At 51.0% G+C, this 25,996-nt stretch overlaps 1 protein-coding gene across 3 annotated transcripts; it reads right to left on the bottom strand.

Moving 5' to 3' along the window:
- Nucleotides 1-2,948: 2,948 nt before the first annotated feature.
- LOC144934223 (cGMP-dependent protein kinase 2-like) lies at nt 2,949-23,595 on the bottom strand. 3 transcript variants are annotated; one of them, XM_078859830.1, is made up of 20 exons: nt 23,436-23,595; nt 22,590-22,652; nt 22,251-22,492; nt 20,617-20,783; nt 19,409-19,522; nt 18,245-18,350; nt 16,845-16,908; nt 13,823-13,900; nt 12,806-12,900; nt 11,047-11,115; nt 10,726-10,812; nt 9,637-9,787; nt 9,172-9,308; nt 8,264-8,353; nt 7,716-7,887; nt 7,256-7,419; nt 5,813-5,935; nt 4,912-4,974; nt 4,336-4,402; nt 2,949-4,194 (listed from the first exon to the last, which is right to left on the bottom strand). In XM_078859830.1, exons 1-20 carry the CDS (start codon nt 23,586-23,588, stop codon nt 4,099-4,101), a joined length of 2,301 nt encoding a protein of 766 aa, XP_078715956.1. In that variant the 5' UTR covers nt 23,589-23,595; the 3' UTR covers nt 2,949-4,098. The 3 variants fall into 3 exon arrangements, with proteins under 3 accessions (XP_078715956.1, XP_078715957.1, XP_078715958.1); XM_078859831.1 differs by having other exon boundaries at nt 7,716-7,857; XM_078859832.1 differs by lacking the exons at nt 2,949-4,194; nt 4,336-4,402; nt 4,912-4,974; nt 5,813-5,935 and having other exon boundaries at nt 7,237-7,415.
- Between the last annotated feature and the right edge of the window lie 2,401 nt (nt 23,596-25,996).

The raw sequence follows: 25,996 nt of genomic DNA, 5'->3' as shown, positions 1-25,996 counted from the left end.
ATACTACGTCATTCTCTAGAGGCCATTATGTGCTGGCGTCAGGGTCCAAATTTGACAAAGTTGATCATTACACCTGTCAACCACTTATCAGCGCCTACCTTATTACAGACCAATGCAGACTTCGTGTGTCACCCCTTGCCCCTTATAAATCTCAACGTTTATTCTTTACACTTCTATACACTACGCTATCCACTTTTATACACTGTGCTATACACTATACACTACACTATACACTACTACATACCTGTCACCCCTTATCAGTGCCTACCTTATTACAGACCTATTTAGACATTATTGGTCGCCCCCTGCCCTTATAAACCTCAACGTCCATCCTACAAAATCCCATCAAAAGGGAGAAATAAACAAATATTTGCCCGTATTGAAAGGCTGTACGCCGTATGGACCTGAAAACTAAATTTCCATGTGTAGTGACTGAATGTCACTGTGGTGCCGGGCTTATGAAGCCACGGCGGATAATGTGTTGGCATTATGTGTAGCCCGCTTACTGGGCGTAGTAGCAGCCCTAGCGGGGCTTGGGTGAGCGCTGGTCAGTGCGGAGGCACCATGTACAGTGTGCGGTGCGAGCTCCTGGTGAGGGAGCGAGTGTCAGCCAGCCAGGGTGACGTTGGGGCATGATACGCTGGTTGACCTGCTGACACGTGGCCGGATGATATTGGAGGGGGGGGGCACCGGTGGACGGGGGCCGCTCGGCGGTCACGTGGTCTAAAAGAGCTCTCGGGAGCCTTTGGGAAGGAGCTCGAGAGATCTAGAAGGTGGGCGGGGCGAGGGGCGGAGCCAGCCCCAGCCCAGGCCAATATAAGGGGGGGGGGGGGGGTTCGGTGTTGCTGGTGATGAAGATCCACGTCGGGTTAAAGAAGCCTCTAGCGGTCTAGCCACACGGGACCCAGCTTGAGGTCCGGGCCGGGATAGTGAAGCGTGTCTAGTTCTGCCGTAGCGTAGCTAGATGGGCATTCAACACCCAAGTGTAGGTTGTGTTATGTTATGTTGAGTTGGTGAATAAATAGTGTTGCTCCCAAGACAAAGTCTGCGACTCGGTTGGACTCACTACACATGTACAAGAATACGGGGTAAACCGTGTTGGGTTGACAGGCATGAGAACACTACACCTCAAATTGGACACTATTTGGACAACATCGTCTTGTTGTTCGGAAAAATGGAAGGAACTGGAAAGAGGAAGACCTAACAGAGAGTGGCTTCATGACGACTGAAAGAGATTGGTGCCAGAAAGATGTGTCCACTACTTGAGCATGTTGGCACTCCAAGACAGAGAGGGAAGTGGAAACAACAAATGACGAAATGTGATACCACAAATCGGGATTACAAATAGCAGCAAACATCGCCCCCTATTGGCAGTCCACTGCCCCAGGTAACTTGCACTTTTTAACACTCAAGGCGCGTGCGGCGTGCGCTTTCCCACCTTTGGCTGCTGCTCCATCCTTAGTCTCAACCAGTCATCATCCCTTCTAGCCATGGCGTGTATTGCCCAAGCCCACTTCTCTTAAGTCCATATTGATGTCGAATTATCGCGAATCCGTGTGCTCTTTTCGGTGTAATGCATGAGAATCGATGACAGTAATAATACCCCGATGTACACCCAATCCCGTTTTACGTACTTCCGCTATAACGTGCTCAACTTATTGATACTCAATACCGTTTTATGCACTTTCGCTATAACGTACTCAACTTATTTATACCCAATCCGGTTTGCGTACTTCCGCTATGACGTACTCAACTTATTGATACCCAATACCATTTTACGTACTTCTGCTATGACGTACTCAACTTATTGATACCCAATACCATTTTACGTACTTCTGCTATGACGTACTCAATTTATTGATACCCAAATCCGTTTTACGTATTTCCACTATGACGTACTCAACGTATTGAACTATTGATACCCAAATCCGTTTTACGTACCGTGGTACCTCGGCTTCACGTACTCGAGACGTACGAGCTTCACCATGAAGACCACAATGTTTACGTTGCACGGCGACATTCAAACGCCAGATGGCCCCGAAACGTTAGCATTCCTGACTGTACTGTACGGTATGTTGAACTTCTTTCGCACCGTACGTAGCCAACCGTGCTAATCGGAGGTGCGGGGGAAGGTGAAATTAAACACAAAAGCAGTTCTAAAGAAATGAGTTTCCAATCTAGATTTCAAAGTGCATAGCTCCAGTGGATTCCTTATGTTGGAACGAAGAGCGTTCCAGACGGACACAGAAGCGCATCTGAAAGCGCGTGAAGCAGTGACCGTCTTTGTTCAATGGCCAGCCATGAAAGAGACTACGGTAATCTCATGTGTACACATACTCTATGAATATATTTTTCCCCACATACCATATTTATGTCAACTATATTTTTTATGCAGGTGTAAACTATTTTTTAAGTAACTAATAATAATACATGTAATATAATAGACAATAAGATACACTTACTTTTCACACTGATGGTTGTACAGTATAGATGCCCAATGGGATATTGATCAGCTTCTGTTTTGGTAGTGTATCACGTTACGATCCACCATTCCATCTCTGTGCTTCGATTTTACGTCCTGGTTTTCGGGGAACGCATCCTGGGTATAAACTTGGGTGTGCCTGCATTTTTGAATAATGAAATGTCTGCAATTGTTTTATTTTGGCGAGTTGTTGGAATAATTTAAAGCATGGAGACATAAAGGACTACAAAGGGGAGATATAAAAAAAAACATTGAATTGCATCATGAATGAAAATGTATAATCCTTGGAATCTGCGGGGGAATAGGTGAATATAATTGCCTAACTAATGTGGTCATCCATATCTTTCTCAGAAAACAAGTACCCCAGTAAACATCAAATGTTGGGTCAATGTTGCACGTTTAATGAGATGTAGCGATCGATAAGGCACCCTTTACCTGACACAGCTTTTTATAAAAATCTCCTTTGAGTTCGCTAACATCTGGAAAAATATGGCAACATATGCTTGACTTAGATGACATTTTATTATGAATTTCCACGTATGAAATAGCTTCACAAAAAAAATCATAAATACATTCACAGTACAGATGAAACGCGGCGTTTTGTTGACAGTGAAACGATGACAACCCCATAGCGTCTGACGATGGCACAAAGAACGGGAGCTTACACAGCACCGCGCAGTACAGTATATTCTAATTGTAAATCTCATTCTCACCCAGGGGAATGTACAGAGATTATAAAACTTGCACCGCCAGCAGAAACAAAGTATTACATCAAAGAGGACCATACAGCGGACACTACACAGCGACAACATTCTACAAACTGGGACAGCTCGTTATGGAATGTTTTACTGAACAAATGTACGAGATTATACAACGACAAACTGTGCGTTTGTTCGGATGGTGGCGTAACAATCTCAATGGCATAGATGGGATCCAAATGGCATGGTGTTCTTGGCAAGTCCTGGGCAAATGGCAACATTGGCATCGGTCTTCATTGGCAGAGAGAGTATGGATGGCACTTTGACAGAAATGCTCTGTCACGAATTTCCATGGGGGCCATTTCACGTTGTCAGATTGGCCTGGGAGACGTGGCACGCGATGCCGTCTCTGGGAGTGTGCGCGCCCATCGTGTTGAGGGCTGCGAGATTCGGCGAGTTTGTGACTAATTGGACGTTTACGTAAGCCGTTGTGGAATGTGATTCAGAAAAAAAAACCTCTTAAATAATTGTGCTCTTTTGTGAACTCCACTTTAACAAATGGGGCACTTTTGAGTTTAGTTTATTTACATAAAAATATAACTTGGATTTTATAGCATTTAAATGCAACTGCATATGAACCCGCTGTACAAAATCACTGCATATTTATTTTATGGACAATGGCAGTCAGTCATAGGCAGACTTGAACAGGGCAGAGTGTTGACAGCATGCATTTCTGGGGGAAGGAAGTTACAGACAATAGAGGCAGGAGAGGAGATTGAATGACTTCGCACCGAGCAAAGGTTGAAGGTTGGAAAAAAACCCGGCAGCCCAGGTCACATTGCCCTCAATCTGATGCTGCGCGTGGCGGTAATGCGAGCGTGTGCGCAACGTTTGTGCGAGTTGGACACGATCCTGAGGTCAGAAGTCGTGATCCCAGCCCGATGTTTCATCTGGGGGTACGTCCAGGTCTTCAGGAAACCAGTCAAAGTTCTTGAAGTCTGTGGGCCCTGACACCTGCATACAGCACCAGGCAGACGACCCCACATTTATGTCTAAATGCGACCACACCACGAGATGCTGCACAAAAACAGTGGACTTCCTAGCGTGAGCGTCAGCCGAGTTGCCCACATAAACTGACTAAATGCAAGAACCTGCCTCTCTCTTTAGCGGGGAGGCCAGCTGATTAGCTCGGAGGCCTTCCCAGTCAAACCCCTGGAACCACCTGCAGAGAAAGGCACAGCAGTAAACCAGCTCAGAAATTGAGTGGTGCAGTGTAAAGAACATTTTTACACCACAGGGTTAGGAGTTGTCTCAACATGTGATAATAAAGTAATATATTTGTCCAACAAAGTCTCACATGTCATATACGACGAGCCAACAAATTATGCACATTGTCCGAGTAGAAATCACTGTAAACATGTAGAGAAATGTGACATCTAAGGCGGAGAGAGTATGGATGGCACCTTGACAGAAATACTCCATGAGGGCCATTTCATGTTGCCAGATTGGCGATGGGAGGCCTGGTAGACGTAGCACATGATGTTGTCTGGGGGTGTGTGTGCCCATCAGGTTGAGGGCTGCGAGGTCGTTGGAGTTTGTGACTAATTTATGCCAGCTTCTTGTAGATTGAGAGTTCGGAATACAAACGAGTTTGCGGTCGTCGGATGGACAAAACGTTGTGGGGAGCATGGCACTGCGATGTGGGCGATGGATCACGTTGCAGGGACTCACTTGTGCTTCCTCACGTCCCCTACGCCGTGCTTTTGGTTTCCCAGTCTCTCCGACGGGTTCTGTCTGGGAAGGCAACAGTAAAAGGTACGCAACACAATATAATCGTTAGCATTGTCGTGGAGAATACAAGCAACGAGATAAATAATCAGACACAATAGCTCCTTAATTTATCTGTCCCTCCAAATAAGTTAAATATTTTTTTACATATTCCATCAACTACAAGGCCTACTGGGAATGCATAATAAAATGTATGTTGAAACCAGTCAAGCCTTTTCTTGCATTGAACCAATGCTGCTGAAATGATGTACTGCCAAATGGTGGTTGACGGGAGGTGTAAAATATACTTTTATTTTTTTGTGGAGGGATGGATATGTAAAGGAGACAAAGCGTCCGATTATCTTTCTTCTTTTTGCAAAGGTACAGATCAGGGTGTTCAGCACCAATCTCTCTTCTCTTTGCTTCTCTGTCCCCCTTCCCTTCCCCTGTCGTCACTAAACTCTCATATCTTCTGCCTGATTATATCGCATTGTACGTGTTTTTTTTACATGGAATTTAAATGGCGATATTTGAAATTGAAATAAAAAAAAATATTTCACAAATTTCTTTGTACATCACAAGGATGCAGAAATAATAAACGAAGATGATGATGATGACGATGCGTGGCGGTGTTGTTTTGGTGTGTGTTTCAAAGCTCTTTAAAAAAACGACCAATATGAAACCGATAACAAACAAGCAGACATACAACGCCGTGTTGGATGGGTGAGCGTGGATGGGTCAGCAAGAACGAGTGAGTGTGGACGGGTGAGCATGGATGGATGGGTGGGTGCGCATGGTTGAGCGTGGACGGGTGAGCGTGGATGAGCGAACGGAGTGTACGACAGAGCGAAAGAGCCTCCTCCACCTGCACAGCCTGCGGATGATGTCCTCGGCCCTCTTCCCCACCTCATTGGGGAAGTGCACCCTCTCCATGCCCCACAGGATGGCGTTGTACGTCTTCATGGGGTCTGTGCCTGAGAATGGGGGACTGGGCGAGGGCGACGGTGGACGACACGGAGAGGGGAACTCGTGAAGCGGGGGGGGGGGGGGTCGAGTTTGTGTGCAGGGTGGATGACAGACGGGGGTGGCAACAGAATGGTGCGAGTGACTTCACTTCGCTTGCGCACGCTTAAGAATCTCCGGGACTGTGACGTGGTGGCCCAGCGGTAGGTCTTTGGCAGCTTGTTGCAGAAGTTCGCGGGTCGAATCCGGCAGGCTGCCCTGGTTAATACTGCGTGCGTGTTAACCGTATAAAATGTGCTGTCCGTTTCAACAGTGGACATTAAATAAGAAGCGTAGGCCACGCTGTGCCGGCATCATGGTCAGAATTTGCCAAGTTTGGAAAATTCACTCCCAAAGATGGTAAATTCATTGGGAAACACAGCAATCATCGCCCCTACTGAAAACAAATGAGGACCCTCCTGAAAAAATATTTGAAGCTCAGTGAGACTTGCCTGGGTACACAAGAGTAATGATAATAATATGAGCTGCTAGGTGATTTGTGAGCCAAGTTTTGCAGGTGCCTTTTAGTGGGGGGACGTGAGTGAGCGAGCGTGGGGATAACGCTGATACGTGTAACCCACACAGTGGAATCTAAACTAAACTGTATCAAACTAAACTGTTGTTATTTTAGCAGGTAAGGCCCACTGAGCTATTAGCTATTTTTCAGAAGCGACCTGGCCACAAATGATAGCCCAATGAATGTGGAAATTTATAGCACTCTAAACGGATGTTTCTAAATGTCGGAAAAAACGGAGGACCCGATGAAAAATCCATCAGGGTCAGGATCGAACCCACGACCTCCTGTATACCAGGCGAGGTAGTTAATATCTCGCCACTCCAGCGCCCATCAAAGGTTTAGCCTTCAAAGTCAAATCTGAACTAATCGGTGTTCAAACAATTATTGAGTTATGACACTATAAAGGCAGATCGAGCGCATTGAGATCCATGGTAGAACAGCATCAACTGTGAAAGCTGGAAAGGCAAACATTGGTAGGAGGCGTATTGTTTGCCTATTTATTTTTATACTTAAATCCTCCACAAATGACACGAATGATGATCGTAAGGTATAGTTGTGTTTTTTAAAAGAATTTAGGGTAGTCGCCCAGTCGACATGGAACCTTGGGCCAACGTTGGTCCAATATTCCCACAACCTCATGCCAACGTCGGTCAAACGGTGCGTGGATTTACTGGACGGTGCGTGGCGTTGTGCCGGCGCGTTGGTGGCTGGGCGGGCGAGTGCCCCGTGAGCGAGCGAGCGATCGAGTGCGATCGAGCGAGCGAGCGAGCGCCGTCACGTGTGACCCACACGCCGGCGAGCAGCTCGTAGACGAGTACCCCCAGCGCCCAGCAGTCGGCGCCGCGGTCGTGTCCCCGGTTCACGATCATCTCTGGGCACACGTACTCGGGCGTGCCGCAGAACGTCCACGCCTTGCGCCCGCAAGCCAGCTTCTTGGCAAAGCCGAAGTCTGCCTGCAGGGACGCCAAAGCAATCCGAAAGTCACATTCGGCCCAGAGCAAGGAAAAAGGTTACCCACTCCTGGCTCACAGCGAGAAGTAAGGCTCATTTTACGCGTACATTTGCGCAACCGCTTGTAATCAAAGCTGTCCGGGTCGGGCCCAGCGTTCAGCATTTATTCCCTCAAGCTTTTGTCACGCACTACTGCGGGCATCTTTGGGAGTTGATTAAAGAGCAGAAATGTTCGGCGGCATGTGCGTGCCAACGCCGGCGTCAGCCCGGGTGGCCGGCGCGTGGCGGCCGTGTTCACCATTTTGACGTAGCCTCGCGCGTCGAGGAGCAGGTTCTCGGGCTTGAGGTCGCGGTAGAGGATCCCGCGGGCATGCAGGTAGGCGAGCGCCTCCACCACACACGCCACGCAGAACCGCGCACTCACCTCCTGGAACCCGCCGCTGCACAACACGCACAGAGACAACGTCCCCCTGCCGTGGAGCCAACACAGGCCGTCGGGAAGCAAGTGCGGTTAGTGGTATGCGGCACGCGAGGGTGGGGTGGTGCCAGTGCCACGGCCGACCGCCATTGTCTTCCCCGGCGCTGATGTTGTCACACTGCACCAGGTACTGATTTAAGGCCGAGTCGATCTAGGGGAGACCCATGATTGGCCATGTCGGGTGGTGGAGGGTTACGACACATTTATAAATAACGCGATCTAACCCAAAAACGTTGATTATGAATGATATTGGTCGCGAAAGCCTACGTGTTAAACTTTGTCACTGGTGTTGACCGTGAGCGGAAATCGAACGCGGGTCGCTGGGTTCATGGCGCGCTGACCGCTACACCACGTGTGTGCGTGCTCACCTGTCCCGCAGTACGCTCCACAGCTCACCGCCGAGACACGCCTCCATGAGCAGGAACACGAACTTTTGGTCGCGGAACGTGCGGTAGAACCTGGCGGGGCGCACAGGGATCAGCCGGCCGCAGCCATGGCCGCACGACGCAATGTGACGCTACGCTACGCGACGGTCTCCATCTACGCGGGTGGCCAGGATCATCACCTCTGGGCTCTCTCTCGTATTCGTAGGTTTTGTCGGTAAAGTCACGTAGGTAAAAAATGTAAATTAATAAAAAATAAAATAAAAATCACGACGTTTCGTGCTGTGACAGTTCCACCTGAAGACGGAAGCTTGTGTTGCCTCCGAAACGTCGTGATTTTTATTTTATTTTTTATTTTACTAGTATTGTGTTTGCAAGAGTTTTCAGTCGCAATAGGACCCGTATCCAACAAAGGGGTTGCTTGCCTCTCAACATCTGGCAGTTCACCAGCATTGGTCTGAGCGAGCCGGACTTTACCATGCAGAGACCGAATATCGAAACTGGTCCAGAGTTTGTTTGCAATGAATCAAAAGACCCAACGCAGAAGATCCTCATGGTACAGCCTAAACTGCATCTGCAAAAATCATGGCAGATGCGGATACCTGATGCGCAAATGGAAAATGTAAAACTCCCCATTAATCTGTGACTGTGGTCATTCCGAACAGAACGTACAACGTATAACGACGCAATACCCGATCCACAAATACGAAGTTGGCATCGCAGCGACACACCACACTGCTCCTGACGCAGTTATTATCTGGCTTGACCACCAGAATGTGAAAATGATGTTGTTGCTCTGCATCTACATCAGTCGTACGAAAGAAGAAGAAGAATGATGTTGAAATTATTCACTCAAACAATACCACCGCCCACGCCTCCCCCCGGGCGCTTACCGCACGATGAAGGGGGAGCTGCACTCCTGCAGGATGCGCTTCTCCGAGTACACGTGCTCCTGCTGCTTTGACTCCACCACAAACTTCTTCTTCAGACACTTGAGCGCGAACGTCACGTCGCTCTCCTTCAGCTTCACCTGCGTCACTCGGCAACAGCCGCCGACGGTGACAAATTAACAGCGACAGTTACGGCGATGACGGCGCAGCGCAAACCATCTACGCGGAGGATTAATTTCAGCCGCGTTTGTCTGGGTCGGCCACCCGGGGCGCAACGCATCCGGCGCACCTCTACGGCGTGACTATCGGCCACACGCCGCACTACTCCAGTCCACTGGGTGACCCGCGGAAAATATTGAGTGAGATTATTAAGCCCTGGCCGCACGGCGCGCACACACACGCGTGCGCGCGTGTGTGTGTGCGCCGTTAAGCCGGGAGACGATTGGACCGGCCGAACGCGGCGCTCACCAGCTGCACGCGGCCGAACCCGCCGACGCCGAGGGTGGCGATGACGTCCATGTGGGTGCGGGGGTCAGAGGTCGGCAGGGCGGAGAGCAGCTCCATGAGCCGCGTTGTCTCCTCGTCCAGAGTGGCCGGGCTCAGCTGGGACTGGGGTCGCCTAGCAACACGGCGACGTGCGCACGGGACGCGCGTCAGGGACAGCGTTAGCATTGAGAGCACGGGTGAGCATTGGGATGAGAGGTCAAGGGGTCAGGGCTATTGTTGGTAATAGAGTGAAGGGGAGGATAAGGGTCAGGGCTTCTCGTGGTAAGGGGTTAAGGTTTAGGGACAGAAAGAGCGTTTAGGGATAATTGTTCATTTAGGTTGGGGAATAGACCCCGAGTTACGGGTTTGGGATAGAGTTAGGGTCAGTGTTAGGGTCAGGGTTAGGATCAAACCAAGGGCTAGGAATATCATGGGTGTATATTGCTTGGCAGAGAGGATACTGCTCGGGTTAGAGTGAGGGTCAATCTGAGGATCTAACACATGGTCAGGGTTAGTTTTGTGGTCAGGACTGGGCATTGTTATCGGTGTGGAGTGTCTGCTGGACTGGAAAAGGAGAAGTTATGAGTCAGGGTTAGGCTTCACATCAGCATTAGGGCCAGGATAAAAATGAGGGTTAGGGTCATAGTGAGGGTTAGGGTTGAGATCAAGGTCAAAGTCAAGGTCACAGTCAAGGTCAGCTTAGGTTCAGAGTACGAGTCAGGGTTAGGATCAGGGTTAGGGTAAAGGTCAGGGTTCGGGTAAAGGTTGGAGCGAGGTTAGGGTCAGGGTTAGGGTAAAGGTTGGAGCGAGGTTAGGGTCAGGGTTCGGGTGAAGGTTGGAGCGAGGTTAGGGTCAGGGTCCGGGTAAAGGTTGGAGCGAGGTTAGGGTCAGGGTTAGGGTAAAGGTTGGAGCGAGGTTAGGGTCAGGGTTAGGGTAAAGGTCAGGGTTAGGATAAAGGTTGGAGCGAGGTTAGGGTCAGGGTTAGGGTAAAGGTTGGAGCGAGGTTAGGGTCAGGGTTCGGGTGAAGGTTGGAGCGAGGTTAGGGTCAGGGTCCGGCGGACAGGGGCTCACGGGGCACTCCGCTGCTGGTCTCTCTGCGCCAGCAGGGCCACGTACTCCTGCAGCTCCTCCATCGTCCCCACCGTCTGCACAAATGTCCTGCGGGGGGGGGGGGGGGGGGGACAACACCGCGGGTGGCTGCAGCAGGAATCGAATTCTGGACTTCATGCAAATTGGGGGGGGGCGGGTGGGGGGCGAGCGCGATTCCCGCTCAGCCACGTGAGTCGTTACGGCCGGTGCGGGAGTAGGGATGTGGTCCGGGGGGGGGGCTGGAAAGAGTTCCGAGTCGCTGGGGGGGCGGGGGGGCGGGGGGGGTGTGGGGGGGGCACTTACTGGTGGTCGATGACGAGGCATTCGACCGCGTCATCCGCCGCGATGATGTTCGCCGAGCGGACGTCTTTGCTGTTAAACGCAACAACAGCAGCAGGAGCAGCAGCAGCAGCAGGAGCGACGTTCACAACACAAACCAAAAAGAAGACACGTTCGTGTGTGTATATTTTTATCATAGCGATGAGCCAATTCTGTACAAGAAAATGATGATGACCAGGGCTTAAGTGAGGAGTAGTCGGTACGTGACCACAGTGGCCACAGCCATAGTGAGAGGGCTACTGGGTAGCCGCAGGCACTGATGTTTGATTTAATCTGGAAGGACCCATGAGCCATGAAGATCTTTGTCCAGCCCCAAGCTGGGGTTGACAATGGCGGAAACATCACAAAGGAAGTTGAATAGGTAGGTTAGATTAAGCAATTGTGCGTGAAGTCGAAGAGAACCACAGAAGAAAGTAAGACAAAACAGCAATAATGCAAACGAATCAGACAGAGAAAGGATAAAATGACACTTTCAAAATTACAGATGTCGACTCACAGTCGCAGTGGCAATGTGGCTGTAGTTATGTTTGTATGTATTATGTGTGTATGTATTTGTATGCATGTTTGAACTTGCAATGTACGTAGCCAACCGTGCTAATCGGAGGCGTGGGGGAAGGACAACAAACTAAACACGAAAAGCAGTTCAGTTGACATCAACTACGACATTTATTGCTCGTCAATGCACCAAATTGAGAGAGCAAGACATGAAGGGGATTGGATGTTGTGTGGCCGGGTATGCGCTCCATCCCAGACAGACCTCGTTGAAATTAATCCTTGATTGTAACAGCGATAGCCACAGTAATTGTAAACATTCTCACCTCCGGTATAATAATGCGACGTTGTGTAAAACAGTCAGGGCAAAGGAAACCAAGGGATGAAATCATACGTGGGGGAACAACCCGAGAGGAGACATGCGTTACGAGACACGGACACACACACACACGCACGTGGGTCAGCTGGGTTACAGGCACAGGCAGCAAACTGACAATGACGGTAAAAAAAAACCCGAACAACACCGTGGCGTTAAAAGGAAACATTTTCTAAAAGGTGACATTTCGAGAACAATGGCCGTTCTTCACGCGTCTAGGGACACGGGCTATTGCCCGAAATGTCACCGATAATGACTGGGACTGTGTCACCTGCTCCGACTTACACAAGTCAGGGGCTTCATGAATGAGCAACAGAGGACCCTAACATTTATGTTGTTTGTGCACATTAAAAAATGTGACGTCGGGAGCGATGACACTGGAGCGCTCTTACGAGGTGCTTTGCTGTCATTTTAAGGACCTTTAACTCAAATTTCGATTTAAAGCTTTCGTGACTGCAGGGAATCATCTTCTTGGTTCTTTCGGTAAAGTCACGTGACTTTACCGAAAGAACCAAGAAGATGGACCTTTAACTCTCTTTGTATGTACAGTATGTATGTTGAACTTCTTTTGCACCGTACGTAGTCGACCGTGCTAATCGGAGGTGAGCACGGTCGACTACGTACGGTGCTGTGGACAGATGTTGGACAACCAGAGGACACGCAGCCGATGACCATATCGACAAGATTACATCGGATAGAAACGGCTGATGATGACGATGACAACAACGATGATTACGAATAAAACAAGAAGCCCAGAGGGCTACGATAGAACGGCAATCTGAGACTGGGCACTCTGTGACGACAGCGGCGGACTGTCCGCGTGCCGGCGGCAGCGTCTGCCCCGTCGTCCGTCACCTGATGAGGGCCTTCTCCCCAAAGTACCGTCCCACCCCCAACACCTCAATGTCCCGCGGCTCGTCGCGTCCCTCCTCGGCCTGCGTCACTCGCACCTTGAGGCCGCCAGACGTGAGGGGGAGCGGAGCCGATGTTTGGCGAGATGGGTGGTGGGGGGGGGGGAGGTTTGAAAGGAGCAGAGTCGCGAGGAATCACGGGCGTTAGGGTTAGGGCGTTAGTTGTCGGACACTCGATCGCACAGGCAGCTGCGAGGAGGGGTACAACCAGAGGTGAGGGGCAGAAGAGGCACGAGGGGGAGACGTTGAACACCAGAAGTGACGGGCAAACGGAAAAGTGGAAAGGCCAACCCTGGCAAACGGGCGAGCGGCAAACTGGTGTGGGGCACAGCATGCTGGCCCTAGCGATGACCCTAACCTGAACAAATTAGCCCATCAGCTGCTCGCATTTTCATCGTGTTTATCAAGTGTTGAGCCAGATGGGCCAGGATCGGGCCTATCAGGCGAGGTAGTTAACGTCACCGCAGAGGCCTTGGGAGCTCAGTAATTGGGGCTCAGGATGGAAGACAGTGCTGTGTCCGTGGAGGGAGACAGGAGACATTGTGGAGGTGGAGGTGAAAGCAGGAAGGTCAATTAGAGCCAGGCTAGAAGGGGCTTTTGTAGGAGATGGGATGATCGTGGGACTTGTGAGCCGCATCCAATGCGATGTGGATTCACAGTAACATCAGCAGACAAGAGAATGTGTCTGTGTGTGGGGGGCGGAAAGGCAGTGGTGAGCACGCTGCGCTACGAACCCAGTCACCCGAGTTCGATTGATTCTCACTCACGGCCAACACCGTTGACGATTATATGAACCGCTCCTGGGCCTCCCCTAGGTCGACTCAGCCTCAAATGAGTACCTGGTGCGGTGTGTAAAAACATCGCTACTGGGGGGGACAAAGGCGGTCGGGCCGTGGTGCTGGCCACACACGGACACACGCACGCGCGCGTGAGGCATTGGCGCGCGTGCGCACACACTCACCGAGCCACGGGCAATGATGAAGAAAGTGCTTCCCTCCTCGCCCTGTCGGATGATGTACTCGCCCTTGACGTAGCTCTCCTGGCGTTGGGAAGAGTCAGGGCAGAGGTGACGGGGAGAGAGGACAGTTTTTGGGGGGTTCGGAAGCGAGGCGGGTGGGGGGCAAAAAACAATCGGGGAGCTGCGACGCTCCAGAGACGGGTCCCACACACCTGAGCCATCGGTCGGGCAACTTGACTGCGTTGCGAGTGAATCGGCTGTGTGCAACACGAGGCCGTACTTGTAATATATATTGGGGGAGACACATCCCCCCCCCCCCAATATTGAAATATGCTCAAAATGTCCCCCCCAATATATTGCAATAAAATTGATTTCTGTTTATATGATTGTGGTTATGGTTGTACTTTATGAATCCCTAATCTGTGCCATTACATACAATGAAACAAGAAAAGGTAAAAAGAAAAAACAGAGCAATGTAATACAATACACTATTAGACATTATTGTAAAACATAAATAAAAAGTTCATCCTATGTGCTCGTGAATTTTTTTAAATATTTTAGGCAGGAAATGGCAGGAAATTCGTTTTCAAATTTAGATTTTTTTTCTGGTGAGGGGACCCCCAGACCCCCCCGCAAGATTTGGTCCCCCCCAATGTTGACTCCATGGCTACGGCCTTGTTGCAACCCGAGGCATTCACAGGAGTGTTGAATCTTCTTGGTTCTTTCGGTAAAGTCACATAGAATGGAAATAATAAAATAATAAAAATAAAACATAATAAAATAATTCTCACGACGTTTCGGCCACAACGCAAGCAGCCGTCCTCAGGTGGAGAGCAGGTCTGTCGAGTAGACAGAGTCTGAAGTGTCGAGTAGACAGACCTGCTCTCCACCTGAGGACGGCTGCTTGCGTTGTGGCCGAAACGTCGTGAGAATTATTTTATTATGTTTTATTTTTATTATTTTATTTATTTCCATTCTACGTGACTTTACCGAAAGAACCAAGAAGATGAATCCCTGCAGTCACGAAAGGAGCGTTGAAGTTGCACGATTTTGAGAGCGATTGGTGGCGCAGAGCGATCGCTCAGGTGTGTGGAGCCGCCTTCGGGTTCCCGACCAGCCCAGCCCAGCCCAGCGGATCGACTCATTCTCGCAGCCTCGGTCAGACACAAAGACTCAGAGAGCCTGAATAGACTGTTGGGGAAAGTGCCTGTTAGCGAGTACCTATTAAGGTCGGCACGGCACACGAGGGGTGGGTAGCCCGCACCAGGCCCGACCGCCTTTGTCTCCCCCACATTGTAAGCCAGGTATGCCGAGTCAACCTAGGGGAGGCCCAGGACTGGTTCAGATATTTGTGACTGGTGGTGTTGGCCGTGAGCGGGAATCGAACCCGGGTCGCTGGGTTCGTAGCGCAGCATGCTAACCACTATACTACCGCTCCCCACATAAACACACGTGTGTGTGCGTGTGTGTGCGCGTGTGTGTGTGCGTGTGTGTGTGCGTGTGCGTGTGTGCGCGTGTGCACGTGTGCGTGTGTGCGCGTGTGTGCGCGTGTGTGCGCGTGTGTGCGTGTGTGCGTGTGTGTGCGCGTGTGTGTGTGCGTGTGCACGTGTGCGTGTGTGCGCGTGTGTGCGTGTGTGCGCGTGTGTGCGCGTGTGTGTGCGTGTGCAATACGAAGTGGCCACAGAGTCAGGAGACGGGCAGACAGCCGCACGTGCACACACCGCGGGTAGGTGGTGACACCGTGCTAAGCGGAGGATAAAAATAGCTCAGAGATAAACCGAGCGGCACTCAAGGACTCGGTGACCCCCGGCTCTCGCGAGGCTCCGGAGGAGAGAGAATGCCGGTGGAAATTGTTCACGCCTCCAGCGGCCGTGACTTAAAAGGATTCAAATTGGCACGTTTTAAAATCCATACCACTTACGGGGGATGTGCGCATTAGTGTTTCTGAGCCACACATGAAGAGAAATATTTAGATTCTCAATTTAATGGTTTTGTTAGAGTAAGCAAATTCGCAGTCACAGACTTTACCAATGTGGCTCTGTAATATGGAAGAGTAAAAACAATGAATTGCACTGGAATTATGAAGTCACCAACTTTTCTTTAAAATAAATAAATATATATTTACCAGCGTCTTCGTGTGAGGGATAATTGCTGCAACGGTGTCAAGCACGAGATTGTGCAGATGTGTTTCATGAACACCTCTAATTATTTTCCACTTATCGAAATCAGTGGGGAGACTGCCTCCCATGGCTCGTCAGACCAAGAGGCGGTGTCCTCTACCTCCAAGTCGCTGTCAATTCTCGTCAATGCTTCACGCGATGTGACAATCCCACCACGGAAAGAAATGAACTCCTTCACTAAAATGCGCCCCGCAACATCAGATGGCTTCAGTTTGTCGGTTTGGCGGCTGTGGAGGTCACATCGCCTGGCTGAAGGTTAAAGGGTATAGGCGCAGCCCGGCTCTTTTTCTTTCGTAATTGCTGACGGAAGGGCCTCCACGAGACCCAGAGCCCCCGCTAGAGGGTATTTTGGCTCTTCTCTTCCTCACTGGCCAGATGTCTTCGAAGAGGCGGGGGTGAGTACCCACACCTCCGATTAGCACGGTTGGCTACGTACGATGTGAAAGAAGTTCAACATTTTTACTTACCCCATTAAACGCAACCTTCACCTTAATTAATTGTGGCATACCCGTTTCTACCAATGGGTAGCGGGGGAGATTCAAGAAACTCACGCCACTTGTTTCCGCTGCCGTGCCGGGAGATGAAACCGAACCACTGTTCTGACCATTCCACCACGGCAGCTTCCCGCTGTAAGGGCGGCCGGCTCTCAACTCTGCCGGCTCGTGCGTTTGAAGCCCACGAGACCGCCAGTTTGCTCCTTGACTGATGGGCCGGTCGATTGAATCGACTTTGCTGACCCATGGACGGTGGGCAGGGGGCCACGTGATTTACGGGACTTCAGATGAGGGTTTAATCCGGGATGTGGTTGGGGGAGGAGGCGGTGTGAGATGGGTATTGCTGCTCACCACCTCCATGCAGTCCACGATGCGTGCGAGCTTCTCCTCGGGCAGCTGTCTGAGCAGAGACACGCTGGGGGAACGGTGGGGGGGGGTGCAGAGAGGAAGGAGGGAGTGATTGATGGGAGAATTAAAGAGTCCGAGCCAATAAGCTGTGAACTCCAGGCCTTCCATTGCCAGACGCGCGAGAACCTCATCATTTAGCTGATCGACTGGTGGGGACGGTGGGCCATGCCCGGAGTTGTCAAACCACAAATTAAACGAACGAATCGCATCCATTCTAATTTAATTCGAATGTTGACAAGTGAGGGTTGTAGAGGTTTCAAACATTCCACAATTTTTTTCCGCAAAATATTTTTATTTCTGAAAGTGAAAAAAAACAACCAAACTAACGAACAAACGTCGGCGCCGTCGTACGAATCCCACCGCCAACTTGTGGCGAGGCAGGAAGGTGGTGCGACGGTGCCCTCCGTCAGTGGCAACTAAAAAGAACCTGAACCTGGCCCTGCGTCTCGTTCAATTCTAATCGGAATAAACAAGTGGCCCATGTTTACACCATTGGAACCTCATTTGCCAGTAAAAATATGATAATTGGTTTGCATTATGACTGCAGGTATTGTGGTCTATGTAAACATGACTCCTTGTAAAAAAAGGTGTCAGTTTTGTTGCCAGATAGAAGGGTAAAAAAACAATTATCAAGTGGCCCATGCGCAATGCGTGCCACCGCTCGCACGGGGGTGGGGGGGAGACAAAGGAGGCTGTGGGGCATCCCGTGGCGTTTGACTACATCGCTTTCTCGTGCGCCATGCCGGCTTTCAGTAGGCGCTCAAGGGCAGCACTTGCCTCCAATGCCCTATCGGGGTAAATACGGGAGGATCCTTTGTGGCTCGGGCACAGAGGGATGGGTTTGGTGCCTGTGTTGAAAGCGGCACCGTGCGTGCGGTGTCGGTGAAGAGAAACACCCGTGCCACGAGGTAGTGCCATGCGGTGTAACAGGGGTGTTGGGAGCCACGTGGTTTAGCAGCAGTGCCCCACGTTGCAGTACGCTTTGATGCGTCGCTGCGTAATATGGCGTGATGTGGTAGCGGCGTGGCGGTGGCGGTCTGGTATCCGTGCGGTGTGGTTCACGGTGCCGCGTGGCCACGGTGCGGTGCGTTGCAAAAGCAGCACGGAGCGGTTACGAGCGCGGTGCCGTGCGGTGCGTCAGAGTGAAGCACGGCGTGGTAGCGCTGGAGCGTGACGTGGCGCGATGGCGGCGCGGCGCCGTGCGGTGCGGTGCAAGGAGGCTCGGTGCGGGGGCAGCAGCGCGACAATACGCAGTGTGGTTACGCGCGCGTGGGTTCGGTGCGAAGAAGTGCGGCGTGGCGGAGGCGGCGTGTGCTACGGCGGCACCGCGGCACGCGTCACACCTGCGCAGGAAGCACACGTGCTCCTGGTGCCGCGCCTGCTCCTCCCGGATGACGATCGCCTGGAACGTGAGGCGGTCGAGCACCCAGACGCGCACCGCCGTCACCGCTGCGGTTGGCGGGGGGGGCGGGGCGGAACGGTGGGACGGGACGGTGGCGGGCGGGGGGGGGGGGCAGTCACTTCCATTCAAGGGTTTTATTTGTTATTGATTTAAGACCGGGCACTTAAGAGAGCACATGAAGGTGACCTGGGATGCAACATTTGAGCCTGGACAGAGCTCCGATGGGCGACCGCCAAGCACCGAGCAGGCTGCTGCGGGAGATGTCACCAGCAGGAGCAAGTGCAGCGGCGCCAAGCGTTGTACGCGACTGCACTACATGCTCCGGTGTCTTACGTGCTGCTTCGTGCACCAACGCCGATGTGAAGATGCTCCACGCAAAAACAGACAGCGCTCATCTTGAAGACACACGGTCCGCCAACCCTTGCCTCCAAAGCGATGGCTCTCACAGGAGTGCACGACCGTTGTGCGGCAGCTCGCGAGGAATAAACTAAACTATTAAAAAAACAATATATATATATTACCAGGTGAGACCCACCGAGCTGTACAGCTCTTTGTTTAGAAGCGACCTGGCCACAAACGACAGCTCCACGAAGCGGCTTATCACGTGCAAATTGATAGCAGCCAAATACTCTAAGCGCGTGATGTTCATTCTACTTGTGGAGGTAAAAACTCGTCGCTCTTTTCACGGGGAGAGAGACACGCAAACTCCAAATATACAGCAGCAGGCGTCAGGGTCGGGATCGAACCCACGACCTCCTGCACACCAGGCGAGGTAGTCAACATCTCCACGGGGTGAGAGACGCAAACTCCAAATATACAGCAGCAGGCGTCAGGGTCGGAATCGAACCCACGACCTCCTGCATATCAGGCGAGGTAGTTAACATCTCGCCACTGGCGAGATAAACAGTAGAACAGTGGAGCAATAGTTAGCGCACTTCATCAACCCGCATTAACCGGTGTGGTGAAGTACAGTCAAACAACCCCCGCCCCCCCCCCCCACCACCCTGTTACCAACTTGGCATGCGGAGGCATTCATCCAGCAGTGGATTGCAAGAGGGCTGCTGAATAGCAGCAAGAGACGAGCACGCGTTGGTGGGGACGGCACCTTTGACGGTGGCGGTGCGCTTGCAGTTGTAGAGGATGGCAAGTTCCCCAAACACGGTGCCGGGGTGCATGTGGCCCAGGCAGGTGCCCCTCTGCTGCATCTCCACCACACCCTCTGGCCATTAGCATCGTCATTAGCATCATCATCAGCAGCGTCAGCAGCATCATCATTAGCATTATCAGCATCCTCATCAGCATCATCATCATTTGCATCTGCATACTCATTAGCATCGTCATTAGCATCGTCGTTAGCATCATCAGCATCGTCGCTAGCATCATCAGCATCGTTATTAGCATCATCATTAGCAGCAGCGTCATTGGCATCATCATTAGCAGCAGCAGCATCATTAGCAGATTCATCATTATCAACTTGATTAGCATCATAAGCATCGTCATTAGCATCAGCATCATCGTCAGCGTCGTCAGCAACTGCAGCAGGAGCATCATCATTAGCATCTTCAGGAACTGCAGCATTTAGCATCACCAGTATTTGTATCATCATCATCATCAGTAGCAGCAACGGTATTTATATAATTTATCTCAGGCATCACCACCAAAAGCTGCAGCAGCAGTAGTCACCGAAGCATCCTAATCACTTATCCTCATCATCAACATCATCATCAGAATCATGGTCAGTAAGTTTTGAAATGCCATTAACCAGCAGCACCATCATCATCATCAGCAGTGTCACCAACATGTTTCATCAGCATCATCATCAAATATGGCGGTCTAAGTCCCGCTCACGGCCAACACCAGTGGCGATGATCGCAACCGGTCCTGGGTCTCCCCTAGGTCGATTCAGCCTCAAATGAGTATTTGGTGCGGAGTGTAAACATCGCCACAGGGGAGAAAAAGGCGGTCGGGCGTGGTGTTGGCCACCCACCCCCTCGCGTGCCGTGCCGGCCTTCATAGGTGCTCGCTAACAGCACTTGCCCCTACAGTCTGTTACAGGCTACACGGGGGATCGTAGTCTGTGTGTCTGACCGAGGCTGCTAGAATGAGTAGGATCGCTAGGCTGGGCGATCGGTGGTTGCACCACCAATCGCTCTCAAAATCGTGCAACTCAACTCTCGTTTGCGGAGGAGAGTGTGACAGCGTGGTATGGCGAGCATGGCGGTGTGTGGTGAGGAGAGTGTGACGGCATGGTATGGCGAGCATGGCGGTGTGTGTGGTGCGGAGGAGAGCGTGACGTCTCGGTGGGTGCGGTACCTGCGAGGACGTACAGGTGGTTGCCCGCCTCGCCCTCCCGGACGACGGCCTGCTCGGGCGAGTACGCGCGCTCGTACATGCACTCCACCATGCGGGTCACACGCCCGTCCTCCAGCCGCCGCAGGAACTCGTTCTTGGCCAGCGCGGCTTTGATGAGCCTCTGCGAGCTGCACGAGACAGTAGCGCACGGACGACATCGCAGCGATCGCGACAATCGTGACGATGACGGGAGCTCTCTCCCGTGTGCGTGTTGCCTACCCGGCCCGGTGCCTTCATCGCGAGAGCGAGCGGCCCGCAATCGGAAGGTCGTGAGTTCAAATCCTGGTTGTGGTGGTTGACTCAGCCCATCGTCCCTCCGGGGTTGATCAAATATGTACCAACTTGTGGCGAAGTCAACGGCTGGTTGGCATATGGGTGGACTTGCCCCTCTGTCTTATGCATGTGGATATGTCCACCGCTGGCTCATGGCTATAAACAGGAGATCTCAGCCACCAATGCTGAAATTATCATTTGGGCAGGAAGTCACCTTGACATCAATGTGTGCTTCACTGGATTCATTTCCAGAAGTAGCTCGCAGCACGTGGAGAGAAACGTCCGACATTGTGTTGAACAACACGTGGTACAACCTGGACCCACATCCGAGAGAGGGCTACAGCAACAACCACTACATCCCAAGAACTGTACACGTATGGCTGGGTCTAATTAAGCGTGAAGTAGCTGAGTGCTGAGTAGGGCTGAACGATTAATCGATTTCCCATCGAAATCGCAATTTGAAACAATGCGATTAGTAAATCGCAAAGGCTGCGATTTTTTGAGATTTGAAAAGGCCTTTTACTTTCTTATTGGAATTTTTAATTATTAAAACTTTAGTTATTGAACTTAACAATTGTTCTATGTTTTATTGTTCTATTTCAATTAAAACATTTTACTAAATACATGTTGGAAGCAATTCATAGCTTTTAAGTTCTCATCCTTGCATTAGAATATTTCGAGCAGTTAATATTTTGATGGTATCATGTGGTAACGCTCCATCACATGTTTTAAATCTAATACACAGTGAATATTGAACTGAAGCTTGACTTAAAAAAATGTAATCGCAAATCAAATCGCAATATCTGTTAGAAAAATCGCAATTAGATATTTTCCCTGAATCGTTCAGCTCGAGTGCTGAGGTTCCATTGGCTGAAGCGGCGACCTCTGCTGGCGAGCCAACATCAAAGCACTGGGCACTGGAAACTCCTTAAGTGACAGAAGTGGCCTGCAGCGAAACGAGGAAAATCTGGTGGCGTTCGGGCGGTATGTATGGTCACAACTGATGGACGAAGGAATGGGAGAACAGGCAGACAGACAGAGAGAAAGACGGACGGATAGATTTATGGACAATCGTATGGAATTTAGGACTGATGGCAGGAAGAGGGACTCATGGACGTATGGGGAGATGGACAAATGCACGGAGAGACGGACAAACGAACAGAAAGATGAACGGATCGAGAGACGAGGGATGGATGGAGAGCCATGAAAATTGATGGGAGGAACAGGCATCGATTGGACAAGGCGATGAAGCGACAGTTGGAGTGATTGACAGAGGGACGAACGGATGAGAGCCCAACCCAGAGGCTCGCGTGGGGCCTCACCAGGGGTTCTTGTGGACGCGGGCCCAGCAAGCGGCGCCCCCCAGCTGCTGCCGCGGGAGGCTGGAACTGGACGCCGGCTCCGCCGAGACTCCGGCTTTGGCCAGCGGCCGGGGGCCCGGCTCCCTCTGTACCGCGTGCAGGAGGCTGGGGAGGCAACCCGACCCCGGGAGCAATGACGGGGGTCCGAGGGGACCTGTCGGGGCCCCGGACGTGTGGCCGATCGCCTCCTGCAGCTTGCGCACCTGTGGAAGGGTCAAGGGTCACGGTTACGTTCGTAGGCGTAGGTCAGGAACCTTGGTGCCGTACTGCTTCCTGGAGACGCCGTCTCGCTCGGCTCACCTGTACCGTACGGTGTCTGAGCTCAGCCTCCAATCCCAGGACTCGCACTTCTAGGTCCCGCACCTGTAAATATAAAATGCAATTCGTTTGTCACTGTACAGCAGAGATCACAGAGGGAGTACATGACGAGCGGGAACAACACAGCCTGGAAATGTGGGAGGGGGGTGCCGTCTAGAGCTACTTGGGCTCACTGCCCCAACGCTGCAGGGGAACGATCCGATGTGTGGGGTGCAAGCAGATGAGCGGCAAAGGGAGAGAGTGGCACGGAGGGCAATGATGTAACCGAACAGCACAGGGGTGTATAAAGTAACTAAAGCACGATGCTCGGCTTCGTTGTTTTCTTGACTTTTGAATAAGCGCCCACAAAGGCAGTTGCAGCAGCGGCCCAGCCCAGTGCCGGACTAAGCTAGCGGGGGGCCTGTACAATGGTGTTATAAAGGGGCCCTGAATAAAAAAAAACACGTAAATATTAAAACACATTAATTTTTTACTTGCATAGTAAAGTAATTGTATTTTTTCATTTGCTATACAGCCAGATAATACGACAAACCGTTAACCTTAAACACCCAGTCGTCCATAAACGTTGAAGGCAGTATAGTACTACAGTAATAGAGCAAGTGCAGAATCACTGAACCGGAATTGATAGCTTGAACGCATTTAGCGTGAGGCCCTTGAAAGTGCGGTTCCCATTGCATATGTAGCTACTTTTGCTGCGAGGATAATCCGGCACTGACTCCAGCCAGAGAACAACCTCGGAGTGCCGTGGCGAATGAGGATTCACGCGTGGCAGAAAAGAAAAACTAAAATAAAACCCGAAACGTTAGGGGGGGCGGGGGGGGGGGTCACCTGTGCCTCTCTTTGTCGCAGCTCGGCACGCAGCAGCGTCCCCTGTGGGCTCCCGGGCCCCCCAGTGGGGGGCTGCGGCGGGGGTCCAGAGGGGGCCATGGAGGCCGCGTCGGGGTCACGGAGGGGATGCGTCTTCATGCTGCCGTTCCCCATTGGTCCTCTTCCCCTCCACCCCCAACGGGATAAGCCCCGCCCCCCCAATCCCCCCTTCTCGTGGGTTGACGTGGGTTGTGGGGGTCCCGGTGAGACACAGCCACACCTAAACACACAAACGTCACCCGAGTGGTCAGGTTGTGAATGTTGTGGCTTGCCTCTCAAACACAACCGCTGTGCTGTACGAGTATGCTACACTATACACTACACTCGTGCTCTACGAGTGACGGATTGGCACGTTCCGATTACGTGTCAAGCCTGACTGATTGGCTGTGTCGGGTGGTGGCGGGCTTAACGACACATTTATATACTTAGGCGATCTAACTCAAAAAAAAAATACCTTTATTGTGGATGACATTGGTCGCGAAAGCCTGCTACGTGTTACACTGTTTAACAGACTGCTGCGGCGAGTGCTGTTAGCGAGCGCCTATTAAGGGCGCACACAACGGGCTGAGTGACCAGCACAACTCCCGGGCGCCAGCCGTCTCTCCGCAGTGCTGCATGTTTACACACCGCTCCAGGCGCGGTTACTCATTTGAGGCTGAGGCGACCTAGGGGAGGCCCACAACTGGTTCGGATATCCGCCACCGTTTTCGGTGGTAGGGAAGTGCCAAAGCTAAGAGCACGACGCCACCCCCTGGGGGCCGTCCATAAATGACGTCACGCGATTTTGGACGATTTTTTGACCCCCCCTCTCGTCACACGGCGTCACAAAAAGTCAGACCCCCCCTCAAATATGACGTCACAAATCTCTGCCCCCCCCCCCCGCCTAAAATAAAACATGCTTCAAATAGCTTTAAACAATTGTCACTGTAGTGCGTATTTAATGTGGCGCTGCACTCTGATGTTGTAGGAGAAAACATTTATTAAAAAGTCAATTTAATTAAGTAGAACGTGTTGTCTATATTTATTTAAAGTTGCGCATTTTGATGTGACGTCACATTTCTCAACCCCCCCCGCCCTCGTCACACATCGTCACAAATGTCTGACCCCCCCCCCCCGCCAGGTGCGTGACGTCATTTATGGACTGCCCCCTTGCTCGCACACAGTTCGCTGTGAATCGCTCGCCACTCCCGTGGGCAATAATAACGAGACGTAAACCTCGATTTTCGAGAGCGAGACGCTGGCCAGAGACAGGGCCCACACACATCAACTCGAACTCGGGCGATGTTCCGCTGGCGTTTGTGTCTTGTAAATCGTTCAAGGACCTGATTCGACATCCGTCTTTGTTTCAAAGTTGGGTTCGGCTTAAGTTTGTAACGGCGCTATAGAGTCGTTATTTTTTTGTGTGTGTCAATAGGGAGCTGCTGAAGCCAGCTTCTCAGCAGGGCCGCATCAAGGCACGGGGCTTTAGAGGCTGCAAGCCCAGGGGCCTCCAGAGATGAAGTGAAAAGTTGATTCACTCGTGAATTCTGAATTTGATTTGTTGTTAGCCTTGTAAAAATAAATTTGAATTTTCGTCAACTTTTTCTTGGTTCTTTCGGTAAAGTCACGTATAAGGGAAATAATAAAATAATAAAAATAAAACATAATTAAATAATTCTCACGGCGTTTCTGCGTTGTGGCCGAAACGTCGTGAGAATTATTTTATTATGTTTAATTTTTATTATTTTATTATTTCCCTTCTACGTGACTTTACCGAAAGAACCAAGAAGATGAATCCCTGCAGTCACTAAAGCTTTAAATTGAAATTTCGTCAACTTTGTTTTCCTTTTTAAAATATTACTGGGGGCCTCAGTACCTGCAGCCGAGGGGCCTACACAATCTTAATCCGGCCCTGCTTCTCAGCATAAACTTTCGCAGCCTACAGCTCTGAGTTACAGTACAGCATACACAGGCACACACATGCAAAAACTATTAACCATTTACACTTGCATTGCACATCATAAGTAAGCGCATACATTACAGTCCTGTTAGTGTTTAATTTGTCAGTCTCGTCCGAGTATGTGTTATCGCTAGTCTATGAACTATTTAAAACCAAACAATTTTTGTTTTATTTTACCAGGTAAGGCCCACTGAGCTATAATATAAAAAAAATCCAGAAGCGACCTGGCCACAAATGACAGCTCACACGAAGTGGCTTATCACGTGGAAATGCATAGCAACCAAACACTCCAAACGCGCGTTGTTGATTTTAAATGAGGAGAAATCCGGAGGACCCGGACAAAAAAATCCACGCGACCACGGGGAGATAGACAGACTCCAAATATACAGCAGGCGTCAGTGTCGGGATCAAACCCACGACCTCCTCTATACCAGGCGGGGTAGTTAACATCTCGCCACTGGGGCACCACGAGACGGAGGTGTTGCTTGTGGGGTCCCCGCACTAACTGCCTCAGGCTGGTTGTGTCTGTGTGACAATCGACGACCAACAATATTGGTGCTAATTGGTTTTTTACCCTTCTATC

This window comes from Lampetra fluviatilis, chromosome 9, assembly GCF_964198595.1.
Source record: "Lampetra fluviatilis chromosome 9, kcLamFluv1.1, whole genome shotgun sequence".
In the NCBI taxonomy this organism is placed as follows: domain Eukaryota; kingdom Metazoa; phylum Chordata; class Hyperoartia; order Petromyzontiformes; family Petromyzontidae; genus Lampetra; species Lampetra fluviatilis.
This window is presented reverse-complemented; position numbering and strand designations above follow the sequence as displayed.

Bases quoted from the DNA above. Each gene is read 5' to 3' on its own strand.
- LOC144934223 (XM_078859830.1), bottom strand. From the start codon at position 23,588: ATGGGGAACGGCAGCATGAAGACGCATCCCCTCCGTGACCCCGACGCG. The intron at 12,901-13,822 runs GTGAGTGTGTGC...GGCGGCCTCAAG, and splicing joins TCATCATTGCCCGTGGCTCG to GTGCGAGTGACGCAGGCCGA. The intron at 10,813-11,046 runs GTAAGTGCCCCC...CCCCCCCCGCAG, and splicing joins TGCCTCGTCATCGACCACCA to GACATTTGTGCAGACGGTGG.